The sequence below is a fragment of the Aquila chrysaetos genome, chromosome 4, assembly GCF_900496995.4.
Source record: "Aquila chrysaetos chrysaetos chromosome 4, bAquChr1.4, whole genome shotgun sequence".
Classification (NCBI taxonomy): domain Eukaryota; kingdom Metazoa; phylum Chordata; class Aves; order Accipitriformes; family Accipitridae; genus Aquila; species Aquila chrysaetos.
This window is the reverse complement of record NC_044007.1, coordinates 29599477-29626256: the sequence shown is the minus strand read 5'-3', so window position 1 is coordinate 29626256 and position 26780 is coordinate 29599477. Positions and strand designations below refer to the sequence as shown.

At 36.5% G+C, this 26780-nt stretch overlaps 2 protein-coding genes across 13 annotated transcripts in view; one reads left to right on the top strand and one right to left on the bottom strand.

The window, feature by feature from the left end:
* WWP1 (WW domain containing E3 ubiquitin protein ligase 1) overlaps positions 1-9375 on the top strand; it is a 62435-nt gene extending 53060 nt beyond the window's left edge. For 7 of the 8 annotated variants that reach the window (XM_030011058.2, XM_030011056.2, XM_041123150.1 and 4 more), the window contains 7 exons: positions 2598-2731; positions 2834-2974; positions 4331-4451; positions 5407-5511; positions 6799-6895; positions 7215-7287; positions 8451-9375. In XM_030011058.2, the coding sequence (XP_029866918.1) occupies positions 2598-2731; positions 2834-2974; positions 4331-4451; positions 5407-5511; positions 6799-6895; positions 7215-7287; positions 8451-8550 (771 nt within the window). In that variant the 3' untranslated portion in view covers positions 8551-9375. Of the gene's footprint in view, positions 1-2597; positions 2732-2833; positions 2975-4330; positions 4452-5406; positions 5512-6378; positions 6773-6798; positions 6896-7214; positions 7288-8450 lie in introns of those variants that run through there. The other variant, XM_030011059.2, reaches the window with a different exon arrangement.
* A 2998-nt stretch (positions 9376-12373) lies between these two features.
* Positions 12374-26769, bottom strand: RMDN1 (regulator of microtubule dynamics 1). Of its 5 annotated transcripts, XM_030011074.2 has the most exons (10): positions 26604-26769; positions 25984-26095; positions 23199-23286; positions 21333-21492; positions 20589-20678; positions 19872-19927; positions 17692-17779; positions 16013-16043; positions 14564-14697; positions 12374-12521 (listed from the first exon to the last, which is right to left on the bottom strand). In XM_030011074.2, exons 1-10 carry the CDS (start codon positions 26730-26732, stop codon positions 12483-12485), a joined length of 927 nt encoding a protein of 308 aa, XP_029866934.1. In that variant the 5' UTR covers positions 26733-26769; the 3' UTR covers positions 12374-12482. The 5 variants fall into 5 exon arrangements, 4 of the variants coding, with proteins under 4 accessions (XP_029866934.1, XP_040979093.1, XP_040979094.1 ...); XM_041123159.1 differs by lacking the exon at positions 26604-26769 and having other exon boundaries at positions 25984-26516; XM_041123160.1 differs by lacking the exons at positions 12374-12521; positions 26604-26769 and adding an exon at positions 12528-13773 and having other exon boundaries at positions 25984-26519.
* Positions 26770-26780: the final 11 nt, after the last annotated feature.

The window sequence follows — 26780 nt, the reverse complement described above, 5'->3', positions numbered from 1 at the left end:
CCGCTGTTTGATTGAGTGTCTGAATACTGATGCTCTGAAAAATGTGACTAGTGTTTTCTGAAAAAGGCTCCTCGGTTACACTTGGTATACCTTAACTGTATTAAAAAAAATGAGTTAGAAATGTTTTTCAGAGTACACTGAGCCTTAATTTAAACATACATACTTTGATACAAAGGTCAGATACTGAGGAGAGCAGAAGCTGGCAGGGAGCTGATTCTCTGCCATCAGGTTTCTCTTAAACTAAAAGCTGACGAGGCATGTTGTATCATTTCTTCTTCTGGTATCACTGAGTCAGTTTTCTGTAGTGGACTCCTGCTCTGTCACATTTCTTTCCTTCCATGTAGTGATACAGTCATCTTTCCACATAATCATCATGATGTCTACAGGTAGCCCTCAGCAACATCCCTGAACGTGGTGAATAGTGAAACCAAAAAGAGTAGATAAAAGTGCATTTTCAGATTGAAAAGACTGTCGTCTTCCCCTGTTGTTCAGGCTTTTTGTATGTAATAAGAATAAATACAAGCAAAGTGTAACGTAAATGGAAAAATACTTTCAGACTTAAAATAAAGTAGGTTTGGGGGTGGTTTCTTGGTTTTGCTTTTATTATAGATGCTTCTTGAGAAACAAATTTGTTCAGTTTTGATGATAACATCTCTGATTTCGAGGATTTTATGGCCAAGTTACCCATTTCTGTGCTGTCATGAAAATTTATTTCATTGGGTTAACACTTTCCATAGGCTGCCAACTTTTTTCTTTCTTTTAGAACCCTCAGCAAGGTATAAGGCCATTTAGCAGGAAGATGTGATAAAGCCAACTAGGCGCTAGAGCCAAATTCTGTTTCTTTTGGTTGGTGATTTTTGATCTTGCACATAAGATAAATCCAAAATTGAAATGTTACCTTTAGGAAAACTACTTCATAAAATACAGATCATAGAAGAGGACTTAATTATAAGTATTTAATGTAATTAGAAGACAAACCTTTCTTTCCTGAAGTATTTTTGTATTTTTATTTTAAATTCTCTAAGGTAGGGTGGGGAGAGAGGCCTGTGTAATGGTGCCTAACGTGGTCAGTTGCAAGGTTTGAGTATAGTCGTGGTTTATAATGGATGGTACTTCCTGCAGTACTTCCTGGGATACCCTCCAGTGGCTTAAAATAGCTTAGGTACTAATGTAAGTGGGAATCATTTTAAGGAGTCTAGATAGGCTTTTTAAGTGCAGTTGTAGTTTCTGTCCTTCTCACAGTTCTAAAACAGTTGTGATTTTCAGATCATAAAGACTTAAGTACTGAAATAACCACAGATGTTTTTGACTGAAACGGAGTTAAACATAAATAATACACATCTTATTCTGTAACAAAAAGCTGTTAAATGAGGTTGGCTGAGGCAACTTTTATATTTTGCTGTAAGATTGTCGTAGACATTAAATGAGATGATTTAAGAGCTGACTTTTGCAAAAAGCAGGAAATTGTATGGCTGGATGCTGCACTTCTAGTTTTTCTGTTTCTGTCAGCTTGCTTCAGTAAGAAGTATAGAATAGTTTAAAGATAAATACACAAACAAACAAATATATATATAAATAAAGGCCTCTGAGAGAACCTTTTTAAGCTCTCCTAAAGAAGAAGAAAATGCATGCTAGAGTAAGCCTTAGGGAGGAAATTAGAAGGTGGGGAAAAAAGATGGAGCATTGCCTTTTTCTAGAGGAAATGGGCCGTTACATTGGCTCTTTGGCTTATAGAATTTCAGCTGTAAGGAAAGACAAGCAATGAATGCCACATGTGGCCTATGTTTACATGATTTTTTAAAGGGGTGTTTTAGTGAAGAAAATGTACTTGGTAAGGATGAGGGAAAAAATATTTTTCATAGTTACAGCTGTGCTGTTAGCTTTCAGATGGACTGAGTCAGTATGGAGGTTAACACTGTGTGTGTGTGTGTGTGTGTGTGTAATGCTATGCTTCAGTACTAGAAATTAGCTTACACCCTTTGTGTATGCATGGTGAGACAAGTGTGACCATGTTTTGGTTTTTTTTCAATTTCATTTTTGCAGTAGAAGGGAGAACCTCATTTCTCAGTTCTGTTACTCACCTATAAAAAAACTGATTCCCAAAGCTCTTTTTGAAGCAGTCTGTGATTGCATTTTTAAACTGTTTTTTACAAGCTGCAGTAGCATTGTGTAAAGGATGATTTTGCAGGATGTATGTATGTAGTAAAAAATGGCAGTAGTACTCAAGTAGGATCAAATATTACAATCAAGTAGGATCAAATAACCCTTGGCATATATACCTATCCACATAATATGGAGGAAACTTAGTTAATTTTCTCTTTTAATAGACTTCATCCTTTTATGATAAGTTTTTTTTAATGAAAGAATTTCTAAATTGTAATGATAACATATGTGTGGATAAATTTTGTCAATTAATCTTTTTTTTTTTTTTCTTCCCATTTAATGTAATGTTTTGTTCTTTTTAAATACCAAGCTGCTACTGCTACTTGGTGCTTTTTATTATTTGAAGGAGAAAGGAAAAAAAGAACTCAAGTCCAGAATACTTCAATAATTCAGTAGTTCAGTAAAAGCTAAACAGACTTTTTTCTATTCAACAGGCATTGTTTCATGGGAAATTTATTGACACTGGTTTTTCTCTGCCTTTCTACAAACGAATGCTGAGCAAAAAACTTACCATTAAGGACCTAGAATCTATTGATACTGAATTTTACAACTCCCTAATTTGGATAAGGTTTGTAGATTATTTTTTATATGTGTGTTGATGTTTTATGCATTTTTTTTTCATGTATACAGCATTCATTGCGCTTTTTTTTTTTTTTTCCTTTTCATTCAGGGATAATAACATCGAAGAGTGTAACTTGGAAATGTACTTTTGTGTGGATATGGAGCTCTTAGGAAAAGTAACCTCACATGAGCTGAAATCAGGAGGTTCAAATATCTTGGTAACTGAGGAGAACAAAGAAGAATATATTGGGTAGGAAGGTGTAGATGTTGAAAAAAAGTGTTCCATATTTATTCTGTTGCTCTAGTCTTTTTTGACACAGTATATGATTATTTTTTTTTTCCTATTACTATGTAATTCTTGGGTCTATTATTAAAATGGTATCTTGGTACACATGATCTCTTGATACACTTTGATCTCTCCTATTCCCCTCTTCCCTCTCCTCCAACGCCTCTTCCCCCCCTGTCAAGAGAAAAAATAGAGAAGACCTGATAGAGAAAAGATGACCTGTCTTGTTATTACATGTACAATGAGAACAGGTGAAACTGAAAATGAGCAAACCTATTTTCAGTAACTTCAGGTAACAAATCCAGCTGAAGGGAAGACATGTACTTAACAGAGGATTTCAAAATTGTTCAGAACTTTGCTGTCACTGTGGAAACTGAAATTCAGAATGGTGTGTAATGTGGTGTGACTTTGAACAAAGAGAAAAAAAAGTTTGTTATGCTGCTCTTTCCTGCTTCTCTCCTAATCTTATCACTGCCTTTCTTTTTCTGAACTTGTATTTCTGATCCATTTATTCAGAGTGGTCTCAGAAGCAGATGTACACAGATCCTTTTCTGTTATACAGTGTATGCCCAGTGCTGCACGTAAATTTTCCACTTAAATTAGCAGTCTTTAGTTGTTTCTCCGTGAAATAGTTTCTATAGTATGTATTTGTATTTATTGTTTTTTTTTTGTTTTTTTTTTTTTTTTATTCAGAAGTGGCTTGACTATTTTAGTTGAAACTTAAAAAACATTACCTCTTCCTCCAAATCTTAGCATAAATCAGAAGCTCAGAACAGAAAATGACTACTCTTTGTTGAAGCTGGAAATAGTCTTATGCTGGAAGTATTGAGCAACCATAGTTATAGGTATTATAAGCAACAGTATTTCTTATTATTCTCTGCCTACATGGTGTTTTTTGCTCAAGAACGGAATATTTTAAAATCGGTGGAAATTTTTCTACCATTGAAACACTAGGATTATGCACTTTTTAAGCTAAATCAAATTTTGCCATAACAAAATTGTAATGCTGAAGTAGCATTATTTTCATTAAAAAGTTGCTGAATTTTGATTAGTGAAAGGTTAATAATAATAAATTTTTTTTTTTTAACTGGAATGGTAATCTAAGTACATCTTGCTACTTTTACTGTTGTCTGAGTTTGGAGATTTGTGATAATATTAGAATCATAAATCCCTTATAGTCTATGGAATCATACAGTGTAAGAAAGTAAAATTGGCGGGAGTGTTACCTCATGGGAACACACACGCAATCATACACGTTTGAATTTCTTCATGTTGAGTCAAAATTGATGTTTAATTTATGTTTGGTTTTTTCCATCCTAGGCTAATGGCTGAGTGGCGATTTTCTCGGGGAGTTAGAGAACAAACCAAAGCTTTTCTTGATGGTTTTAATGAAGTTGTTCCTCTACAGTGGCTACACTATTTTGATGAAAAGGAGCTGGAGGTGAGGTTTTCTGTTCAAATTTTTACCTTTTGCAAAGGTAATACATATGGAATGATTAAATGGATAGATCAGCTTGAAGCTCTCATCTGTGGCATGCTGCATTTGATAGCTTCTGGAACATGGAGAATTTAATAGGAGCAGTGGGGGTAAATCATGGTGAAAAGACAGCATCTATTGAATCGGCGTTTTGTGGTGTTCAGCAGTTGGGATTTTTAGATTCCTTCCCCAGTATTAAAATGTGTTTTGCAAGTTTCTATGAAAGGATCAGAATATGAGGTCACAGATGGATCAATTAGTCCTAGAAAACTTTTCCCTCTGTGGTAGATGGGTAGAATTACCTTGTAGCAGCACAGAAGTTGATTCCGGTGTACAGTGATTGCTTAGTTTCACATATATAGTCTAGGACAGGTTCTAGGGTTATTACGCTTAAGGACAGAAAGTTGGAGGAATCCACAAGGTTTGAAACTGGAATTTGCAGTATGTAACTCAAGGGCTGATAACAGGAATCACTTGCTTGCACCATGTTTACTTAACAATCAGCCTGACCTCTATGTTCACTGTTGGGTTTGTGATTTGGAGCAGGGACAAAAGGCTCTGTAGTGCTATGCTTATTTATTTCTGTGAGACCTGCCAAAGTTCCCTGTATATAATGAGCAGTGTTCTGAAGCTTCTTAAGTTAAATGGGAGTTTTTCCTGAGAAAGGACTTTGATCTATCTTACAAGTTTCTGGTATGCAGGCTTTCAGACCACTTAAATACATAAACAATTTTGGAGGAGTTCTGTAAACTTAGGATAAAGGAAAATCTAACTGTGGAGTAAAACAAAAAAAATACCAGTCCTTTTTTGGAAGCAAGAACTTCCATTTTTGTTAGCGTGTCTCACACAAGATACAAAATTAACTCTTAATTTATGCATGTAGACATGTATATTGTCAGGTAATCATTCTCTTTTCCAGGTTATGCTCTGTGGTATGCAAGAAGTTGATTTAGCAGACTGGCAGAGGAACACTGTTTATCGTCATTACACAAGGAATAGCAAGCAGATCATATGGTTCTGGCAGGTATGTTGATCAGTAAAATTTCTGACGACTTTAGATTTTTTTTTTTTTTTTTTTTTTTTTTTTTTTTTTTTTTTTGTAACACAAATGACGTGGAGTGGAGGGGTGCCATCTGAATGAAGGTTCTCATTGCTTCCTTTCTTTTTTCTTTTCAGAGAAGGAAAGGAGGATTACTGATTCTTAGGGAGCATCCTTCAGGGTGGGAAATGGCAGATAGATACCCACATTACATTTGGATGGCTGGGTCATGAATACTTTTTCTATATCTTGTCCTTCTTATTGATTGTACAATGATAGAGTTTTTTGTTTTTTTAGCAGTGTTCTACCTTCTAAATGTTCTTATATGTAGTACACCTGTACATCTGAAATGCCACATATTATTTATGATTGTTGTCATATTAACTGTGCCAGTCTTGCACTGACTGATTATAACTCACATTTTAATTAAGTTGGCTAAGAATTATTTTCAGAAAAAAAACTCCAAAAATGCTATACAGGCTCCCAGTTTCTATGAATTTCCCTAGAGAGAAGTCACAGCTAGGCAGTTCCTGTCTTGTGATAAATCACCACTTTAGAGATGCTTTTGACAAAGTTCCTATAAGAAAATGATGCAAATCAATTATTTCCTAGCTTATTTATATTGTCAGTTAATGTAAGATCTGATGATATGATCTATTTTTAAGAAGCTTGGTAATGAAAGAATTTTAAACAGAAGTTCAAGTAACTTGGATATGGTTTCAACATTCATATAACAAAAATGTTAATTTTGTTGTCCAGGTTTTTCTGAGTCAAAATTCTAGCTTATCAATGCCCCGTCTTTCTGAGATATTGTCCCTCTCCCCTCTCTTTTCTTCCTCTTCCCTTTCCCAGTGAATTTCCTTACAAAGTGATGCAGCTGTTATGGATGGTGTTTTCTCTCACTGAGACTGCTACATGCAGTCTTGAAATACCCAGAGCCCATGGCTAGGCTATTGATATGTTTAATCAAAATGGCAATAGCCTTTGGATAAAGCATTGGCATGATTTATATTTTAGTGTAGAATAAAATAGATAAAGATTCTTCTTATTTGCTGTTGCCAGCCTTCACATTTTAACAGTCGACAGTGCATATAATCTGAAATCACTGTCTTCTCCTTCCACCCAATTTTGCTGAAATCAAGAAAGGTAAACTGTTCTCAAGGTGGTGTCTTTTTAAATGGAATTATACTTTTTCAACAATCTCGTGGGGTTTTTGTTTTTCTCCAGCTATGTTAAAGATTTTTATTAAGTAATTTGAATTTCTGTACCTAGTTTGTAAAAGAAACAGACAACGAGGTTCGCATGCGACTTCTGCAGTTTGTCACTGGCACTTGCAGATTACCACTGGGTGGATTTGCTGAACTTATGGGTAAGTAAAAGGTGACCAAAACTTTTATACTGTAACCGTTCCATTTGCAAATGAACCATGCTGCAAGTGTACAGATAGCAGGAACTTCATGTATATCAGCTTGGATCTAGAAGGGCTTTTTATATCAGAAATCCCATTAATACATTTATAAATGATTAGGAAATTAGCTCATTTCTAGGAGAATGTTCATGTTCATGTAACATTGAGTAGCACCTAATGAGTTCTGTCTGGTGTATCTGAGTTTTGTCTTATGTCACGTATATATCATGTGCTCTACTTAAAAGGAACAGATTATACTTTTTTAAATCTTCTATTCTAGGAAGTAATGGTCCTCAGAAATTCTGCATTGAAAAAGTTGGTAAGGAAACCTGGTTACCAAGAAGTCACACTTGGTGAGTTGTTACATGTGAACTTTCTGAACTTCTAGTGGTTCTCTCTTTTGCTCTTGCATTGACCAAATCAAATGAAATCTAATTTGAATCAGTTTGCTATCTCCATCTTCATCTTCTCTGATTGCTCTGACATGCCAGTATTGAACTTTTCTGGTTGCCCTATTCTTAAATTTTGCTACTGTACTATATACAGTTTGTCAGTATCAGATCTATCAAAAGTACATCATCCTTCTTGCATAGAACTGAGAGGTGTTTTGCTACTTCTGTATTTTAGAGAATATTAAATAACTGAACAAAATTCTTGTTGGTATTAGGTATATACAGTTACTAGATACACTTTACAGTAACATTATAAAAGATAAATGTATAGTCATGAGAAAAAGTAGCGTGACAGAAATCACAGCAAATGTTCAAAACAAGGATGCTTAGCCAAGAATGCAGATACTTTTTCCTGTCAGGCTTCAGACTATTATTGGCTTGGCATTCCTACACCAAACTGGTGCAACAGGTACATAGATCACTTTCCCACATACGCTGTGTGCAAAATGGATGCACCTTCCCTTGGCAACATGGTGACAATAATATTCATCATACTTTTAAACTACTTCAGAGAATTCTTCATTTTACCATTTTCTCCACCAGTGCTGTTTTTTCAAGTGATGATTGCAAGAGTTAAACATCCCTCTTTGTCTAAGATAATTTTGGGGAAGAGAGGGAATGAAACAGAATTTTGGCAGAAGCCTTTTAGGGTAAAGTTTAGAGGGAACACCCCCCCTATATCCAGGCATGTGCAGGAAGGAGAAAAATTCAGCTTTTTCATGCTCTTGCTGGAATTTGGACATGCATCAATCTAGGATGATATTAAACTTCATGGCGAACATTTCCTTTTCTGAGTATTATAGTTGCTGTCTTTAGTCTTCAAAGGTTCTGGGTTTTATCTGATGTGGTAACAGTCTTTTGTTTCTTAAAGTATTCCTCTCAAACTTTGTCTGTTTTTACTGCTCGTAGAAATGTCAAGGCAGTGAGATTGCACCGATTGCTATTTCTTCATTTCTAATTGTTAGATCAGAACACTTTTAACTTCTGCTATAGCAGTCGAGTTCTGTAGTGTTCTACATGGAATTTAGATAAACTTAACAAAATCTTGTTTTATTTCTGCTCAGTTTTAATCGTTTGGATTTGCCACCATATAAAAGCTATGAACAACTAAAAGAGAAGCTGCTCTTTGCCATTGAAGAAACAGAGGGATTTGGTCAAGAGTAGAAGTGGCTTCTAGTCAAAAAGGAGATCTTGCATAATAAAAGGCCCAGCCAACTAAAATTGCACACTTAATTGTATATAAGCTTTTTGTTCTGTACAGTGATATTTCTGAAACTCTAAAAGTAGAATTGTTCTCTGTTCTTCCACAAAGATATGCAAAACAGTTCAGCCTTTTCTACTTTTATTTATTGCCCTTCCAAAAGACCAGAAAAAACCCTCATAAATTTTGAAAGCAGACAAGAGACTTATTTAAAATATATATAAAAAATATAAATATATATACTAATAGGCTCTAGTTTTATAGAGCTTTAAGTGTTTGAAAAGTTGCAGCCATTTAAAAGGGCCTGGATTTGCTTTATCTTGGCTTTATTATTCAGAAAAATGTTTAAACTGCTCTGTGTTCTCTCTTAAGAAACATCTCCAAGTTTGTTTTATTGCATGGCTGTTCTAAAAGGTGTTAAAGGCTTAGGCCAAACGTATCCTAAATATGTAGAAAGATGCTGCTGGTATTTGAGACGACAGAATATGTTGTTCTGTCAGTTTAATTTTTTTAAATATATAAATAGCTGATATATCCCTCTCTACTGATGTAGCCAAGGTCATGAATAAAGCCTTTACTACTTGCACAAGAGTCATGTACAATAAGATGAATGTGATTTAATGTTGAAAGGAATTGGTGCCACTGTTCTGACTTATTGTAGGAGCTGAACAGAATATTTTAATTCATTTGAGCAGCATTGAAATTTGTTTACGTATTACCTTGGGTTATTACCACGAGGATGTTAGGTAATCTTCAAAGAAAAAATAATAATAAAAGAGAAAATACTACACATTCTCTCCTTGGTCTGGTGTCTTACAGGTTTCTTTTTTGTTGTTGTTTTTTGTTTCCCTTTTCAATCTGTGATGTCCTTTTTACAACTTTGTAGTATATGAATGTAAACTGAGTTATAAGGTATACAAAAGGTAATGTGAACTGCTGCTTTCTATGTTCATATTCAGTTTCAGTTATTGGATCTAGTAAACCCAAATAAAATGAAAGTTACATAAGCTTTGCACAGATAAAAATATTCTTAAGTATTAAATACTCTCGTTCCTTTAAGTTCTTACAGAAATTGAGATGTACCTAAATTAAGTTAGTATGTCTAAAATCTGTCATTCTTTTACGTAGGTCAGGTTTGTCCTAAGTGCACAATAATATAAAGCCATTTTAAAATTAGTTTTATTGGCATTGAGGGCATTTGCTGAACTGCAAAGATGTGTTTTAAAAAAAAAATTGAAATTTAACACCTTATTCATGTGAATTATATTAAATGCTACTTTTAGCAAACTGTGCTTCCTTATTATAGAGTAAAAACATGTTTAAAATTACCATTTGTATTATGCTTTAAATATTAACTGTAAATTCCATTACATTTAACTTATACAGAATTTTGTACACATGCAAATAATTTCTTAGAATATGATTAAAACCACTTCTGTAACATATCATATTGCACTGTTAAAAGTGTACATGCAGGAAAAAAAGCTATATCTGTTCATGTATCTTTCCAACACAGCAACTGAATTCTGCCAAAATTTTATTTTTTCTACATAGCGGATTCTCCTGAGGCTTTGTATTGCATACGCACAGCCTACTGTGGAGCTGTTAACCTGCACATAGCCTTGGTAACACCGGTAGTGCAACGGGCCCAATAGACTGCTATCTTAGATGACCTTTCTATCAGAGTTTCAAGAATTTCCACCACTTTGAGGGTTTTTCATACTACACCAAATAACCATTTTCATAAATATAGCATTAAATTAATTTCAAGTGTAAATCCACTTAAATTATGACTTATGCTGGTTAGAATGGAGGGAGCTTTAAAAAAAGAAAAAACAACAAAAAAAGGTCAAAGGCCGGGCAACAGAAGTGTGTGTGGCTTGCCTAAAAGACAATTAAGAGGGCTAAATGTCATAGAGTTGAACTTCATCAGTTTGCACTAATGAATGACTTGGGTGACCCACTACCAACTGCTGAATTTTGTGAACCTGTGAGTAAGTGAACAAAACAGTAATAATAAAAAAGACAGCACATCACAAGAATGTAGTTGCTTTATTGTTTTGATAATTTTAGCTGTCTGATACCTGCAGTCGTTTTTCCTGGGGGTAAGGGTTAGTAAGCAAGGATAAAAACAAACCTACTGGCCTTCTGTATGTGTATATGATCTATTGGTTTCAAGACTGACTGAAAGCATGGCTCTCGAGGAAAAAAACCTACGATTTATACACTTGTGTGTGTGTGCATAGTTAACTTAGATTTTCTGGGAATTCCAGTAATACTGCATTGTAACTTCTTTTCCCGTTTGCATTCCCTGTAATTCAGCTGTACTTGGGGGGAGGGAGGAAGACCGCAAAGAGAGGGAAGGCAGCAAAGGCTGGAGATCAGACGAGGGAACCAGTGAAGGAATACCACTTGAAGGAGCTACTGTGTAGTTCATGGGTTCTGTTTGTTCCTTTCTTCCTGCAAGCAACTCAGCTGCTCTTCTCCAAACACTCGACAATCTTTACCTGGTACCCGGATAGCCTTCCTCTTTGTGCAGATACTGCTTTCTGCAGCAGAAAAGGCACCAAAGTAAGGTGCCTCTGCCACAAAGCTGCCAGAAGCGGTCTTGTGTATGGCAGATGTTTTTGTAGTCTATGAATGCAGAAAATTTTGAAGAATCTCTCTGAAACACTACATGTCATCTACCCCAGGACTTTTGACATATCAAAGACTTCATTTTGATGCTCTACTAATAGAAGAATAAGAATTACTTTACCGTAGTGTAGGAAACCACCTTTTAACTAGTTTTATGATCTGAGGCTAGAATTAAAACTCTAGATTGTCTCTCAGCTGTGGATTTTTCTACTGACTTGGCACAGGCTTGCTTTCTTAGTCTAAGCAATTTATACCCTTCTTCATCTTCCTCCTATGGATCACAATACTTTTTTCTATTAAAGCAAACGCCAGGTATTTATAGTCAATTTGTTCTAGATTGCTAGACTTTCTACTGGCAATACCATGCGTATTTGCCTACCATTTTTTCATTATTTGGTCCTCTTTTTTCTGTTGGGTAACCAGCATATATCGTTTGGAAAGTCAGAAAATATTTTCTATGTTGGTTATCTAACTTAGGTTAATTTATTTTTCTGGTGAAAGTTCCTGCTAAAATAGAAGCAAGAACAAGAAGAAAGTTTTACTTTATCTCTACAAACAGAAGTGTATGTGCTTCCAAACTGTAGTTCCCTCCTAAAGCACTGGGAGTATGCAGTCATCATAGCCTAAGGGAAGGAGCACATATGTCCAGTAAACATTGTACAGCCACTAAATCCTCAGAATTCCCAGCCTCTCAATGTGCAAATAAGTATTTATATTTCACAGAAAGCTTCTCATTGCATATGCTGGTATCACCCATAAATGGATTTTCTTAGGTGTTCCCGATTTCACTTTTTTTTTTTTTAAACCACAGCACTTTTTACGAAGTCTACACTAGCATTTAAGTGTATTGGAATTAAGATTGCTTGTGCAGCCTTAATGAGAAATCTGTACGAACGTCTAATAATGTGAATATATATTACTCTTGAAGGCCACTGAACCCCACAGAAGGAGAATGCTCTAGACAAAATTGCAGGTTTGTAATTATGTAGTGGCCCTGTACCTCCTTTCTTTAAAGTTATGCTTATTATTCCTGATACATAACTTGCAGCTGAACAGTGTAAAAAAATTCCCATGTAAATCAACAGACAGGATCACATAATGAAACAGATCTAGCTGACAGTTTAATTGAAACAATATGGAGACAGCAGGTTTAAGCTATACTTTTATTAACAGCTTCAATAAACCAAAGTAGTATTTGGGGTCTTTTTCCTATGCTGCTGAAACCTGAGGCACTGAATTCCCATTATCTTGTTTCTTGTTATATAGAATTAAGCAACTCCAAAGCTTCTTTCTGTACCTGAAAGAAATAAATATACTCGAAACAAAACAGTGCCAGCTAGTTACAGGCTCTTCTAGCAGAACTTAGCATGCAAGCACCCAAACATTTCATCGCAGTTCTGTAAATTCAGAACCCTCCTAAGACTAGTCATTTTTCTTCTGTAGCTCAAGATGCTCAGTACTTGAAACATAGATGCCAGTGCCTTCAGTGTAATTCACTTACTATATGTAGTAAGTTTGTGTTGAATACACATGAGTAGCTCTTGATTTGCTGTAGTCCAATAGTAGCATGTAGTAAGTTGTCCTGTATCTGACCATAACCAGCCAAGCTAGCGTTTTCAAAACTCTGGACAGTGGCTAAGGGAGTCTGAGAAGACTGTTTCTGAGGCTCCCTTTGCCTAGGGATTTTGGGTAAAATCTAATAACATTTGAACATGACCTCTATCATCTATAATTAAAAAAAAAACAAAACCAAAACAAAAAACCAACAAACTTCTAGTCCTGACAGCAAGCAGTGCAGACAATGTAAGCCAGATACTGCAGATACTCAAGAGGTAACAAATGTTCAGAAAACCTTATGCCTACTTCTGCCAAATGCAGAGACAAGAATTCCAATTTCTTTGCAAAGGCCAGGTTCCTTCTTACTGGACTACCAAGTCTAGTTCCCAATTAATTTTGCATTTTACACATGCACCCAGAGAATGGAGAGAATACCACCTCTCTCAGGTCAGCAGCTCTGCACGCTTCCAGGAGATAAGGAAGGATATTTGTACCAGGAGGCCAAGCACTGCTGCAAGCAGATAAATGGTTTAGCAACTTGGCTACTGCACAAACATAGCTACTGACTCCTTTTGCATGGTTTCTAAAGAAAGACAAGCTTTTGTGATCACTGGTTTTGTATGTGCCTCCAGCCACTAGGAACTGTTAGAAGAATTGACTAATTTCCTACATGCTGAGACCACTACTCCTTTAGGCTATTAAATTCCTATATATTTTGCAAAACAGTGGAGGAACAGAACCCTTACTTGTATTTCTATTGAAAGGTGTTACTGAAGGAGCTCACTTTCGGGAGAAACAGTTTGAGCCTTACTGAAGAATCTACGGAGGCAAACCTCAGTAGTGTTTTTTATGAGGTATAAAGTGCAAAATCTTACCAAACTATTTCTTGCAATTAGGACATTCAGAATGTCACAACACATTCTGATGCTTTATCTAACAGTTAAAGTATCTCATGCTGCAGCTTCATGCTAAATGAATTGGAGGTCAATCACTTTTAAGAAAAAAATCAACTGGAAATCAGGCTTTGTTACTCCTGATGTTAACAGGATTGTTATGAAAGATAAGTGCAATTGCTGTGGTTTATACTGAGTGAAGTATTAGGTCAGAACAAGTCTAATGGATTAACCCTCCTGGAAGTACTCTGTATGTGTTTAGGTAGGAAGCAGATGCCTACCCGTCCAAACCAGGGTCTTTCCAAGCAGTTCAAAAGGGTAATGAAGTGCCTCAGGTCACCTAGTGTTGGAGATTTGCTGTCAAAGATACATTACTTCCATTTGTCTCAATTCAGATAGTCTGAATCTCTCCCTGAGGGCCTGGAAAGGACTACAATGTTAAATTTTATGGATCTAGCAAGTTTTTGATATATCCATGCTTTTTTCTTCCTCCTGTTCATGTGGTTTTTAGCTCTTCCAAAATATGATTTCTACCTTTCCATTTGTAGGCATATGAAAAGTGAATCTGTGCTCACACAGACATAGGTTAGCTCAGGTGCCTGCCTTAGCTTCAACAACACAGTTAAGCATGAGTTGTTGTTAGCACTACAAAAACATCATGAAGAAGAGAGAATAATAGTTCTTTATTATTAACAGAGGATTTCCAACCATTGTGTTCCGAGGCAGTTACCAACATACCAGAATTTCTTGGTGTCTGGATGTGATCCTGGATTACAGGTGCTGAACTACAATTTACTCCAAGTTACCTTTATAAAACATTCCACTGCCATGATGTCACATGTGTTGGTTACAATATATGATTGTACTATTACAGTTCTTAACTTCCTACCTGTTTGTCCTCTTCTGTATGTGCAGGATACTCCTTCGCCTTGCTTAACCACAGAAGAGCCATCTTTTTATTGTTTAACTTCAAGTATGTCTTTCCCAAAAAGAGCAAATTTTTGCTGTAGAAATTTGGGTCAGCTGTATAGAGACAGGAGAAAAGCTTTAAATGAGAATGAGCAGCATACTACCAATCAAAGCCATGATATAGTGTCACTCCTTTAAATACTTAGTTTGGAAAAGATTAATAGTATTTTGGCTTTGTATCAGAAGAAAGCCAATGTAAAACTTTTACTTGCTAGATTGTGGTCTCATATACAGTTACATTAGCTAGCAGCTTGTTAGTTAATATAGTAAATGAGACTAGATTCCTCACAAAGAGCAAAGCAGTGAGCTTAATGCACAACAGCTTTGCTTTGCAGATTCTGTGCTTTTCTGGACCTAGTAGGTGCAACAGGCAATGCAACAGCTTAGCAAGTGCAGGCAAGGAAATAAAAGGGCACAGTTCCTAGCTTCAGACCACATACATACGGTATTAGCTTAGCTTTTGCTGCACAGAAAGAAAACTTAAAACTGTTTGTACTCACATTTAACATTTTTCAGGAGAGATTTAAGCAGCTGGTTTTATAAAGCATACTTTGGCTATCAGTCATTATTAAAGATTAGTCTTGCCTACTGTTCATACTTATAGCAGAGGCTTTCTCTGCTGCTGGATCTAAGGTCAGGATTCGAAACATATGGAGGTGTTTTGGAGGCAAATTTTGAGATTAAGTCCACCGTTCCGGTTCACAGGTGCATTACTTGACACTGAGGGGAAGATACACAGTGAACTTTTTTCCTTTTAACTTCACTGATACAACCACTTACAAATCTTTCATAGAACACTGTCCTCCCTTGTCTTCCTTTATCTTTCAGCTAGTCAGTTTTGCTTAATGGCTTCCCTCTTGGAAAAATAATAGTCCGTATTTTCTTTTACTTATGGACAGGTTTACTGCCCGTTAGATTGGCACTCTGATCCAAATAGCTTCTGAAATAATACAAAAGCGTGCTTTCTCTGTTGTTCTATTTAGAATACAGAGGACTTTTGAACTTCAAGAAAATTTAGGAAAAGTGACATAACATTCCCTTTTTTGCTTGCTTCTTCCCCCTGCATTCCAGTGGAATGCCTTGGGGAAGAGTACTTTGTTACTAATGAAGGTACAAATTTCACTTTAATACTTATCCTGAAAAAAACCCTGGTGTTACACTTGAAGTGATGATAGTGAGCGTGTAATGTACTTTAAGTATCTCTGATGAAACATTCCAATGTAACAGTCCAGTGTGTTGACTAGCACAACAGGCTGATATGTTTATCTGCAGATCATACGCTATTAAGATAATACCAAAAGCTAGAGTTTTATTGGAAGTCATCATTCCTAAAAGTTATTATTCTGTCCAGAAAAGCTGGAAGTATTACCTTCCTCTGCCATGTGGAAGTAATGAAGAGCCTGCAAAAGATAAGGTTGTCTTCTTTAAAATAGATAATAAACTCAACACATTAGTCAAACTAAAGCCTTACACGCATGCTTAACACAGCTGAATAAGGACTTCCTGTCCATGATCTTATTTTTATTAATTCAGCATGCTACTGATGGTTCTCATTCAATGTACAATCAGATTTGACATCTCAGTAGAACCAGTACTTATCCAACCATTCCCCTGCCACTTCCTCCATAAGTACAGTACCTCCTGTTTGTCCCTAGCAAATTGGATTGTGTTTTTCCAGTCTTCAACTTGTCAAGATCATTTTTTAATTTCATTTCTACCATCCAGCGTATCTGCAGTTTCCCCCGTCCAGTTCTCATGTATAAATTTAATAGATGAAACAAATCTTATGATTCAGGTCATTAATGTTGACTATACTTCAGGGAGAACTGATTCCTACAGAACACCAGATAGTATCCTCTTACATGAGAATAAACCTTTATGAAATCCGCACGTATTTTTCAACTGGTTTCCCATCCTGCATATCAGAAATTTCAGTCCATTCCTACCTCTTCTGATGTTACTAGCCGGAGGGAAAATACTGTCAGAGAACTTAAAACTGTGGATGTATCTACGCAACAGATTTTGTACTGAAACTGCAGAAGTCTTACCAGTATGGCTCAACTACAGGTTCTGGGACAAGTTTACTTCTTCAGCCACTTTAAGCGCTACAGAACTCGATGCTGGGACTGGCCTGATTCTGCAGTATTCGAAATCCTGGATGACACTGTGTATTCTTCCAAGAGTGATTTTCAGCAAAACTTACAAGGTTGACGTTCCATTAAAAAGTTCTATTTCTTTTTCAATCAGAGCTTAAATTGCTTTCTGTGTAACAGCAAGCAGCCTTCTACAATTACTTTGTAGTGACTCTTGCCCCCTGCCCACCCTTAAAAGAAGAAAACATAGTGGGCCCATTATTGGTTGAGGTAAACAAACGAAGATTGTAACAGCTGCAGCAAACTTTCCCATTACCAATTTAGTTTTCAAGTTTCTATATATGTACAAGTGTTTTAAATGAGATGCACACTGTGTAGACACCCTAGAAGATCTACATATGGACATATGTTCTAGGGCGTATGACAAAGCAATTTTCATAGCAAAGATGAACAAAAGTACTTTCAACTGAAAAAAACCACACCATAGGGAGCCAGGGGATGAGAAGGTACTTGTTCGTGCTAAGTAACAAAGCAAGCTGTTGCTTTTTGCATTTAATATAAAGGGAAAAAATCTAGTAGTCCTATCAAATAAGTACATGGTATAACACCACCATATAAATCATCAGCACTGGCACTAGTACAGACAGTTATCTGCAATAGATCATAATAGTAAATACAAACTAAGTTACATATAGCTTGTTATTTTCTGCTGCATGAACTACATGAAATAATTTTCACTATTCTATGTGTGTTACAGCTGAAAAAAAATTTTTTTTCCTGTTTTTAGATATCCCTCACTCTCCTGTTATATTCACATTTTATTATTGACAGTTGTAAACTCACAAGCGCATGCTTATTCCATAAGCAGAGGTCAGCTTTGTCAGGAAGGTTAGTAAAAGTGTATCAGCAGCTTTGTGAGGGGAATAATAATCTGTGAAATATTTTCATATTGTACCTCTTGAAATGTGGAGGTTGGTGGTGTGGCAAATAATGTAGCAGCTATTTTTCTTTGGTACCATGGCATTTCAGCAAAGGAGTAACACCTGGAGTGAAAGGAAACATTCGTATATACCCTTCACATTTTTCTCTTTTTTCGAGTAACACTCTTATATCTTGGATGTCTTAATTGTTGTTCCCAAGAGTCACAAAAACTGCAGCCACACTGCAAGTTCTATAAGCAAGTTCTTACGACTGTACAACAAAATAGCAAGATGTTTGAAGTTGCCACGTAGCTCTGCTAAAGAAATTTTGGTGTGTCTTTTACTGGGAACTGCTATTACATTAGACAAAACTGGAGACAGTTATTAGCCATGAGACAGCTTTTGAGCTTGAATGATTTTAACAATTTAGGTATATTTGATATTTTTCTAATATATTTGCAAAAACAGGGCACAACCAAGTAACGTCATTGCCTTACCTCAACACTACCTTCTTTTTCTTAATTATTAATATAAATCAGATCTGCAGTACATTCCTGAAAGACTATATAATCTATAAGAATGAAAATAAACCCAGGAATCAAACTACTGTGCTCTAGGCTAGGCCATACTATGCTGTTTTCCTATGTACTAAATAACAAAGGTAATCAGTCACCCAACTTAGAGATGGTGAAAGGATTAAACATTTGTTAAGTATTTCAAATACGTAGAACATTCCAGGTGTAAAAATGTTAAACAACACTATTCAATTTATTACCCTCCCACAATGAGTATAAAAATATTATTCACTGTGTAAAATAGAGCACTCTAGAGGAGGTGAAAAATTAATAAATGGAAGTGTTCAGAGGAGATGGGGGCAAGGCACGGAATACACAGTCTGAGTTGAAATTTTGCCAAGAGATGTGCCTTATCAGAAATGCCAATAAAAGAGGTTCAATCCAGGATAGACTAGAAAGGAGAAAAATACTCAAGAATTGGCTGATACCAAATCCCAGTTTCAGATGAAGATGCTCTGGGATTCAATAATGAGTATATTTAAATATATAATATGGGGATATTTTAGTGCCAAAAGCAATAATAATCTCACATTTTTATCACCTTTTCTAATTTTCCTTAGGAGCAATGTCTTAAGTATTTTCCAGAACAAGCTTCCCATCTCAAAACTGACCTTGAGGCTCATTCAGTTGGTAGCATACGCTTCTGTTTAGAAATTTGGACTATTGCAATTGTTAGGTCATGTGGGAATGAGTGGTGGACGCTGAAAAAACAAAGTAAGTTTGTAAAGTAGTAAACTCTGGACCAGTAGACTGTAGTTTACTCTGATACTCAAGAGTCCAGAAAAAAACATAGAGAAGGTGGCTGTGGTTTTTAGTATTTTTTTTTTTTTTTTAAGCTACGAATACATTGGCTTTTTTTATTTTCAATTTCTCAATCTTACAGTAGAGATTTCCTGTAAAACAATGTAGCAGCTTTGGTCTCTTTCAGACAAATAACGAGAAATGCTGTCTGGAGTCTCTCACTAACACATAAAAGATACTGCTTTCAATCACACTGCTTCCACAGAACACTCTGGTTAGTATGGAAAGTTATATTTCCAGTCCCTTCATCTGCTATGTAACGGTAATTCTTAGTACCAATTTCACTGAGCAGTAAATTCAATTTCAGAGATTTTTGTTAATGCATATGCATTTATCAGCTGCTTTACTTAAATGTAACTTTTAAAATACAATGACAGATAATAACAGAAGTCTTTTAGGAACACATCTCACTTTTGATAGCTTTTCACTATACACAGATTGTATTAAGTTGCACCCATCACTGAAATTCAATGTAAATTCAGTGTTGAGTTTTGTCTCCATTCACACTAGTAGGACAAAATGAGTTGTACTTACAATCTCTGGTGTCTGCTATGGAAACATACTTACGTCTGCAAAATGCGTTTTTAATAGTTCCATATAGTAAAACAAATAAATTGAATGAACAATTATTTTTTATCTTTTTGAACTGCATAAGAATTAACAGCCAAGACTTTTTTAAGGCATGATGTCCTATACAGGTTCAGTAGGTTTTCATGTCTGCATCAACTAATTACAAGCCACTGAAGTATTCCAAGCATTTCTGCAATTCATGCAATACATTTTATATTCTGGCACTTTTCTTTGCCAGATTCTAACTTTTGTTTGAAAATATGCCTTACCAAATGCCTATAAGATGAATTGTTGTAGCATCTTTTGGATTCAGTTCAATGGCTCTCTAGTGAGGGGGAAAAAAAGAGAAACAGAAGATGTAACAAGTTGTTCTGCCACATCTGGATTAAAATACATTAAAAAAAAAAAGTAGACTTGTTTTCCTACTGTTAATTAAACCAGATTAACAGTGTGTAGAATTTCAAGGCAATATGGTATTTATTCAGTGCACAACTAAATCGGCTCATCTCCAAGGAAGTGAAGACACTGACAGATTGCTAAGCACTTCTGTTTAGTAGGTCTTTAAGAGTTTCACATGAGACTTGGCATGTTCAGATTTTGAAATAATTTCTGGTCAGATAAAATTAGTAGTCCTTTATCTTCTCCAGTATTTGTCCTTTACTGCTACACAATCCACAGTTAGAAGGACAGCCACACTTCCATTTCTCAACAGCACAGTTACATTTTTATCTAGCCCTAAGAGGTGTCAAAAGCACTTCAGCTATTTCAAGACTCCCTTTTATAGGGACTTAGCTTACTGCAGGAGATCATTTGTACTCCTTGTTGCTGGGGCATTCAGGACTGTCACAATAACCCAAAAACCAGAGTGTCACCAGGAGATTTGAACAGAAGTACACTTGCAAATTTTTGCCAAATAGTTCACAACTATCACTCAATCTACATATTGGACGCATTAATGCTGTTGTATGCAAAAAACTTTACATTACCTGGAAGTGCTCTTTGATAACAATGGCATTTCCAATTTTAGTCTTGATTCCTTCAAAATCTCCAACATCACTAAGGCAAATTCCATACCACTGTAATTCAAAGAACAAAAATAAAACATTTAATACAGCACTATAGCTATTAATAGTTAAAAAAAAAAAAAAAAAAGAATAGCTGCCAACACCACTAATGAGAACAAGCAAGAAGTATTTGTTATGAACAGCTCAGGCAGCATCAGAGCAACTTGCTGGTCTGCTTGCATTAACGTCCTCTTCTTATCCAAGATGCCAACACAACTGACTATACTTTGTTGCTCTCTGCCTGCGAGAAGCAGCACAAAAAAACCCCAACAGAACAAAGCCAGAGCCTGAAGTATTTCCAGTGAAACTCTATAGAGCTACTACTGTGCACAGAAACACCATGCTGAATGTGGGGCATGTACATTTTTAAGGCTACATCAGAGAAGGATGAGCTGATTACATCAGCTGTAATCAACCTGATCAGTCACCTCTTTCCATGGTCCTGCACACATTTAACCAGTTCCTGTTTCCTGTATAGAGGAAATATAGCTGCAAAAGTCTGAACTCTCATCTTCCAAGAAAGTTAGGGAGAATTAGAAGTCTCACTCATTCTCAACTGAAAAGTTGAATTATGCTGAAGTTTGCTGAAACAGCACAAAGACATTTGTTCCAGTTTCTACTGGCAGAAATCAAAGAACAAGATTTCAGTTATTTTGCTTGGCTCACCTTGTGTGCTGCAAAATTTGATTCATTTTTTTCAAGTGCCTTTTTTGCATACGCAAGGGCTTCATACGCCAGTTGTCTTTTCTCCTCTGCAGAAGTACTACTAAGCTGAGCTAGATCTCGTGATGCCCGCGCCAGCCGCCATAACAACTCTGCGTCATCACTAGTTATGAACAGAAACACTAACGTTTTAAAGCAATAATGGAAAAAAAAGCAAGCTTAAACCAGTCTTTAAATATGTATATCGAGTGATAAGACAACAGCACATCATCTGTCATTCTATGCTATATACAACCCCAAGCTAATGATACCTTCGTTCTGCAAAGCAAACATATCTGTAGGAAAGGACTTTGTTGTCTTAAAAAAAGATGCAGATTTAAAAAACCCAACAGTACCACTCAAAACACCAGAAGGAAAACAAGCACTACTTTGTTCTTAGCTAGACCGTATTTTTTGCAATATTCCACTGATTTTATATTAACGTTTACTGGGAATGTTTAAAATATTATGCATCTTTTTCCCTATAATTGTACCTAAATAATGAAATTCTTCCTACAACAACAGTGAAAAAACATAGATTAGCCATACCCCCAACACATAAAGCTGTACATTTATATATTTATTTTTATCACTATATCAAACGGTGTATGGTATGTTATAGCCAAAGATAAGGGATTTTAAGTTTTATTATTGAGTTAACATATTGTTTTGAAACACTGCTTGCACTTTACTATACTTTTAGCTAATTACCATTTTAATTTTGGCTTAGTATTTTAATAGACTTTAATATTAAATTTAAGCTTAGAAAGTCTTTCAGAGGTTCTGGCTATAAAACTCCCCCCCCCCCCCCCACCCCCAGCAATACTGAAGTCAAAACTACCAGAAACCAAAAGTACTAAAAAGCATACAAGAGTTATTGCTAAACTCGGAGTATCAATAAAAGCCAGTTTTCTTATCTGGAGTTAAACTGAGTCACTGCTCACAAAGCAGCAGTCTTGCTCTAATTAACACAGTAACACAAAACTAGCAGACTCATTTTTCAGCCAAGTCACAAAAACGTGAAGTACTGCTACTGGAATCATTACTCCTCACAGAATAATTAGTATTGTTATACACCTAGTAGCAAGCTTACACGTTGCTTATGACACGGTGTCCCTTACAGACTAGGACCTTTACTTAACGTCCAGGCTTTATACTTGTGCCCCTGGCAAGAACGAGAGAAAAACCCCAAAAACTAGAAACGACTGAAAACAACTGAACAGTTGACTTTCTCCAGAAGCGTTCTAGGAGTGAGATGCCTTGTCTCCTCCAAAGGAATGGACTCTTCAGTTTGCAATGCATTTTCTGCTTTTTCCTTAAACAGCTTGTCCCAGTTCACTTATCAATAATGTTCTGTGCAGTTATGGCAACTACATGAGTTAAGGAGCTCTTTTTGTTCAGACTCAAATCCTAATGTGAGACAAATGAAAATGGAAAGAACCGCTGCTCAGCAATGAAAAAGAAATGAAACAGTGACTCTCAAAAATTTTCAATACCTGAATTCTACGTACTTTGATTAGTAATGTCTAGACACACCATGAGGTTTTGCATTATATTTTAAAGGATTCTCAGAGTAACAAAACACAAGCAAAAACCCGTCCTCTGCAGGACTGAAAAACTTGAGTGTTAATCCTCACCTTCTACAGCTACCAGTCCTTTCTTCATTCATTTTTGCCATTAGGAGGAAAAAGATCAAGAGTCCTCCTTTCCTACCTACATAAGGATGAAAGCAAGGTTCTCCAGCATACGACAGTGGGAACATTAGTTGAAAAATTGATACAGAAGAGCACAGAAAAGAAGTTGCAGTAATGTCTCAATGCAATCAAGTACCTGTTTTTATGTTGAACCAACAACCGATACAGCTTTTCTGTTTCTCCACTCCCATACAGGTAGTCTGCTTGCTCTATAACTTCTTCCACTTAAGGAGGAGTTAAAATTGTGGAAATAGAAGAACAAATTACATGTAATTAGGACATTATAGCATAAATAAAACATTTTAGAGCAAGACAACCTAGCTGAAACACAAAGAACAAACACTATAGTTCCTTTTTAGGCCATCATTTCAAACAACGTAAACGCACAGCAGGATTGAATAAGCCACATTTACAATGAACAACTAGGAAAAGAAACAGTGCTGAACACATGCGTCTCGTGAAACTACAAAACAGCTTTCAGCAACAGAGTTCTGGATGCTTAACGGACTTAACATTCAAAAGCGTCTTTCTCAATGGATCAGACTATTAGAAGCAGTTTGTTTTCTTCTTTGTGAAAACGGCAGGGGGGAAAAAAAAAAACAAACAGAAGTATGAAAAATATGACCAGGCGGGCAAGCGCAGTAGAGATCTGAAAGTAACAAACCCCCTTCATTAGTATGTATACAGAACTTAAATTTAATAACAATAAAATTTTTAAAAATATTCTTCATTGTCAGTATGGTTCCATAGTTTTGCCAGAATGACTGCAGATTGAGTGGGTCCCATTATCTTACTCAACAAGCCAAAATGAAACATTGCTCAAAGGTTATCTGACTGAAGTCCTTAAGATTTTCACAAGCACAACTCCAAAAAATACAGTTCATCTACTGAAACCGCTATGTGTTCAAGAAGATACTAAAAGCAAAAATAATTTTGAAAATCAGAATTGGCTTTCTAGAGTATCAATTTATGGACTAAGTACCCATTGTTCTTACAATACTTTAATTCTTTTTCTAGAAAATACTTTAAAACACAACAGAGATGGGGGAGTACGATTTCCATAACTCACTGAATATAATAATATATAAACAGCATTCCAGAAACAGAAATATTGAATGCCACACAATACCGGATTCTAGCATGAGAACAGATGGAATTAGGAGGAAAAATACCCAAAGGGAAGCAGGTAGATAATTCTATTGAAGTACATAACTGTACAGGAGAAGAACAAACTCCGCGTTTACTCTTCTGCCAATATTAAAACACGAAAAAATTACCTTTTAAGTCAAAAGCCTTGTCTAATTTATTACAGAACTTTCAGCTAAGTTTATCGTCTCTTTGGTATTACTCCTGGGTCCATGATCAAACTTCTAAGTCAAAACATAAGCTCTACCCCCCACTTCATAAAAATGAATTTTGTTTATAAACCTTCTTTTTTCAAGTTATCTACTGAATATGGTAGTCATGTTTCACAGCAGCACAGTTTTATAGAAGAAAAAAACACTGAAGGCTACTAAACACAAAAGCCTTCTCTTCAGCTTAACAAGATCCTAGAATATAAATTGCTGAAGATCAGAAGAGCATTCTGGATAATTTTTAACCCTGCCATCTCTAAATGCCTTCTATCAACCATTTCAAAGATAAGATAACGATCTATGTGGACTTTGGATTTTAGTGTCCAAGATTAGCTTCATGGTACATCCTCAGTATTAGCTTCAGTGAACTGTTATCTTTGCTTGTTGAGACTCCCTGAACACTACTAACTTATCTAATGACTAAATGCTCAGAAATCAGACTTCTGAACACATTTCCCACCAGGTGTTTTACATAAATTATTAGACTTTTATTTCTTCAAGAGTATTTTTCAGGTATTTCTTTTTTATTCTTATTTTCACTGTATCTACTACTTGTCTTGCACAGAAAGCCCACTAGCATTGTTTTTCTTGGCAATGCAAATGCCAGATTGGAGTGAGAGCACTAAAAAAGACCAGAGGCAACTAAGTAGCGTTACTTATGTTCCTCATGGGAAAATTTTCTTATTTGTGTACTGAGTAGCTATCTTAAATCTACTCACCGAAGCTCCTTCTATTATAGCAAATGAAACAGTTCCTTATCCGTTCAAAAGTCTATTGTCTGAATTTTTATTTCTATAAGCATAACCTGTTTGGAACAACTTGGATGTTTATCTGAGCTGACTACTATCTAATCTACACAGTAAGCATACATTTCAGTTAGGCTCATTCTCCATTGGGTTAGGCTTACTCTCAAAACCCCTTAATTTAGCACATGATAGACAAGTTCTAAGTCTGCAACAATATCCCCTTTTAAGATAACATTACTTTTCTTCCAGTAGTGAGACTATCTGTATTCAGATCTCAAAAAGGACGTTTTATCACTTGTTCTATTCTTTCCTGGTAGGTAAAGCAAGGCTTTTCTTCCCCTTTTTCAGCGTGACAAAAATACAAGACATTTCTCAATTTTGTCTGAAATGCAATCTCACTGTTGCTCAACTAGATTAAGTGGGAATTGCACTGTGTTCACATTGAAAATCTGAGCTAACTAAGAATTCTAAAAATTGCTTAAGGTTTGGTCCGCATTCCTAACTGAACCATATCTTTCTCAATAAGAGTTCTTTAAAGCTTGGGCAACAAGTTAGGTATCATACACCTTGTGCATGTGTTGTATCCTAGACCGGATGAGCTACTAGATCTGCTTTCAGTGACACTTAGGAGAATCCCTTGTTAAACTGCTACAAGGCTAAGTGAACCAATTCAAAAGCATCCCGTCATGGAAACATGCTGCATTCAGTCTTAATGGAGAAAATCAAAAGCATTACACCCTTTTCCCATATAATTCTGGCACTACAACTTTTAAGTTTCACATTAGAACAACCTGCGCACTTCAAAATTTGAAAATATTACCTTTGAAGCTTGCATGAACGTCAGCAAAGCCAGAAATCAGCTTGTGAGCTTCATAAACCAAAAAGGACCCTGTTGAAAGCGCAACCCCCCTCTGAAGGCTTTTTCTAAGCACCTGCATGGGATCATAAGATACATATTAATAAACACTGTCACTCCGAGTTAAAAAAGTTCTTCTCGTCTCTAGCACCAGTTATATTTCAGAATTGGAACAGAGACTTTTGAAAGTTAAAATGCCCGCCTGATGTTTTTCTTAACGAGGGTTTTTTTAAGTTTTTTCAGCAGAGGCTCGTAATTACTCTTTGAAACAGGAACAGAGCACTGCGCTGAAAATCAACCACGAATATGGAGCAAACACAAGGTAAGAAGCAAAAAAAAAAAAAAAAAAAAACAAAACAAGCTTGTGCTCTTCAGACGAGCACGGGGATCCCAGCTTTGGCAGAAATAAACGAGCCCTTCGCTACGTCCGGCCATGCCGGAGTCTCCACGGCTGCTCCCTCCGCGCCGGGGAGGCGACCGGCGGGGGCACACGCCCGCCCGCCCGCCCGCCCGCAGACCCTGGAAGCGGCCGCGCCCGCCCGCAGAGCAGCTCCCCGGCTACCTCGCTCCCGCCGGCCCCGCGCCGGGCGCCGGGCCCCCCCCCGGCCCCGCGGGCCGCACGTCGCGCCGCCCGCCCCCCGCCGGAGCAGCCTCCCCAGGTAGGCCGGGCCGCGGCGGAAGGGCCGCGCCAGCGCCGCCATGACAGCAGCCATCGCCACCGAGCGCCGCCGCCACCGAGCGCCGCCCCCCGCCAGCGGAGG

What these genes read in the sequence shown, in the direction of transcription:
- RMDN1 (XM_030011074.2), bottom strand. Translation starts at nt 26,732, where the DNA reads ATGGCTGCTGTCATGGCGGCGCTGGCGCGGCCCTTCCGCCGCGGCCCG. An exon ending in GGGGGGGGGCCCGGCGCCCG is followed by an intron (nt 26,096 to 26,603) that starts GCGCGGGGCCGG and finishes GATCCCATGCAG; the next exon opens with GTGCTTAGAAAAAGCCTTCA. An exon ending in TTGGTTCAACATAAAAACAG is followed by an intron (nt 21,493 to 23,198) that starts GTACTTGATTGC and finishes GTTCATAACTAG; the next exon opens with TGATGACGCAGAGTTGTTAT.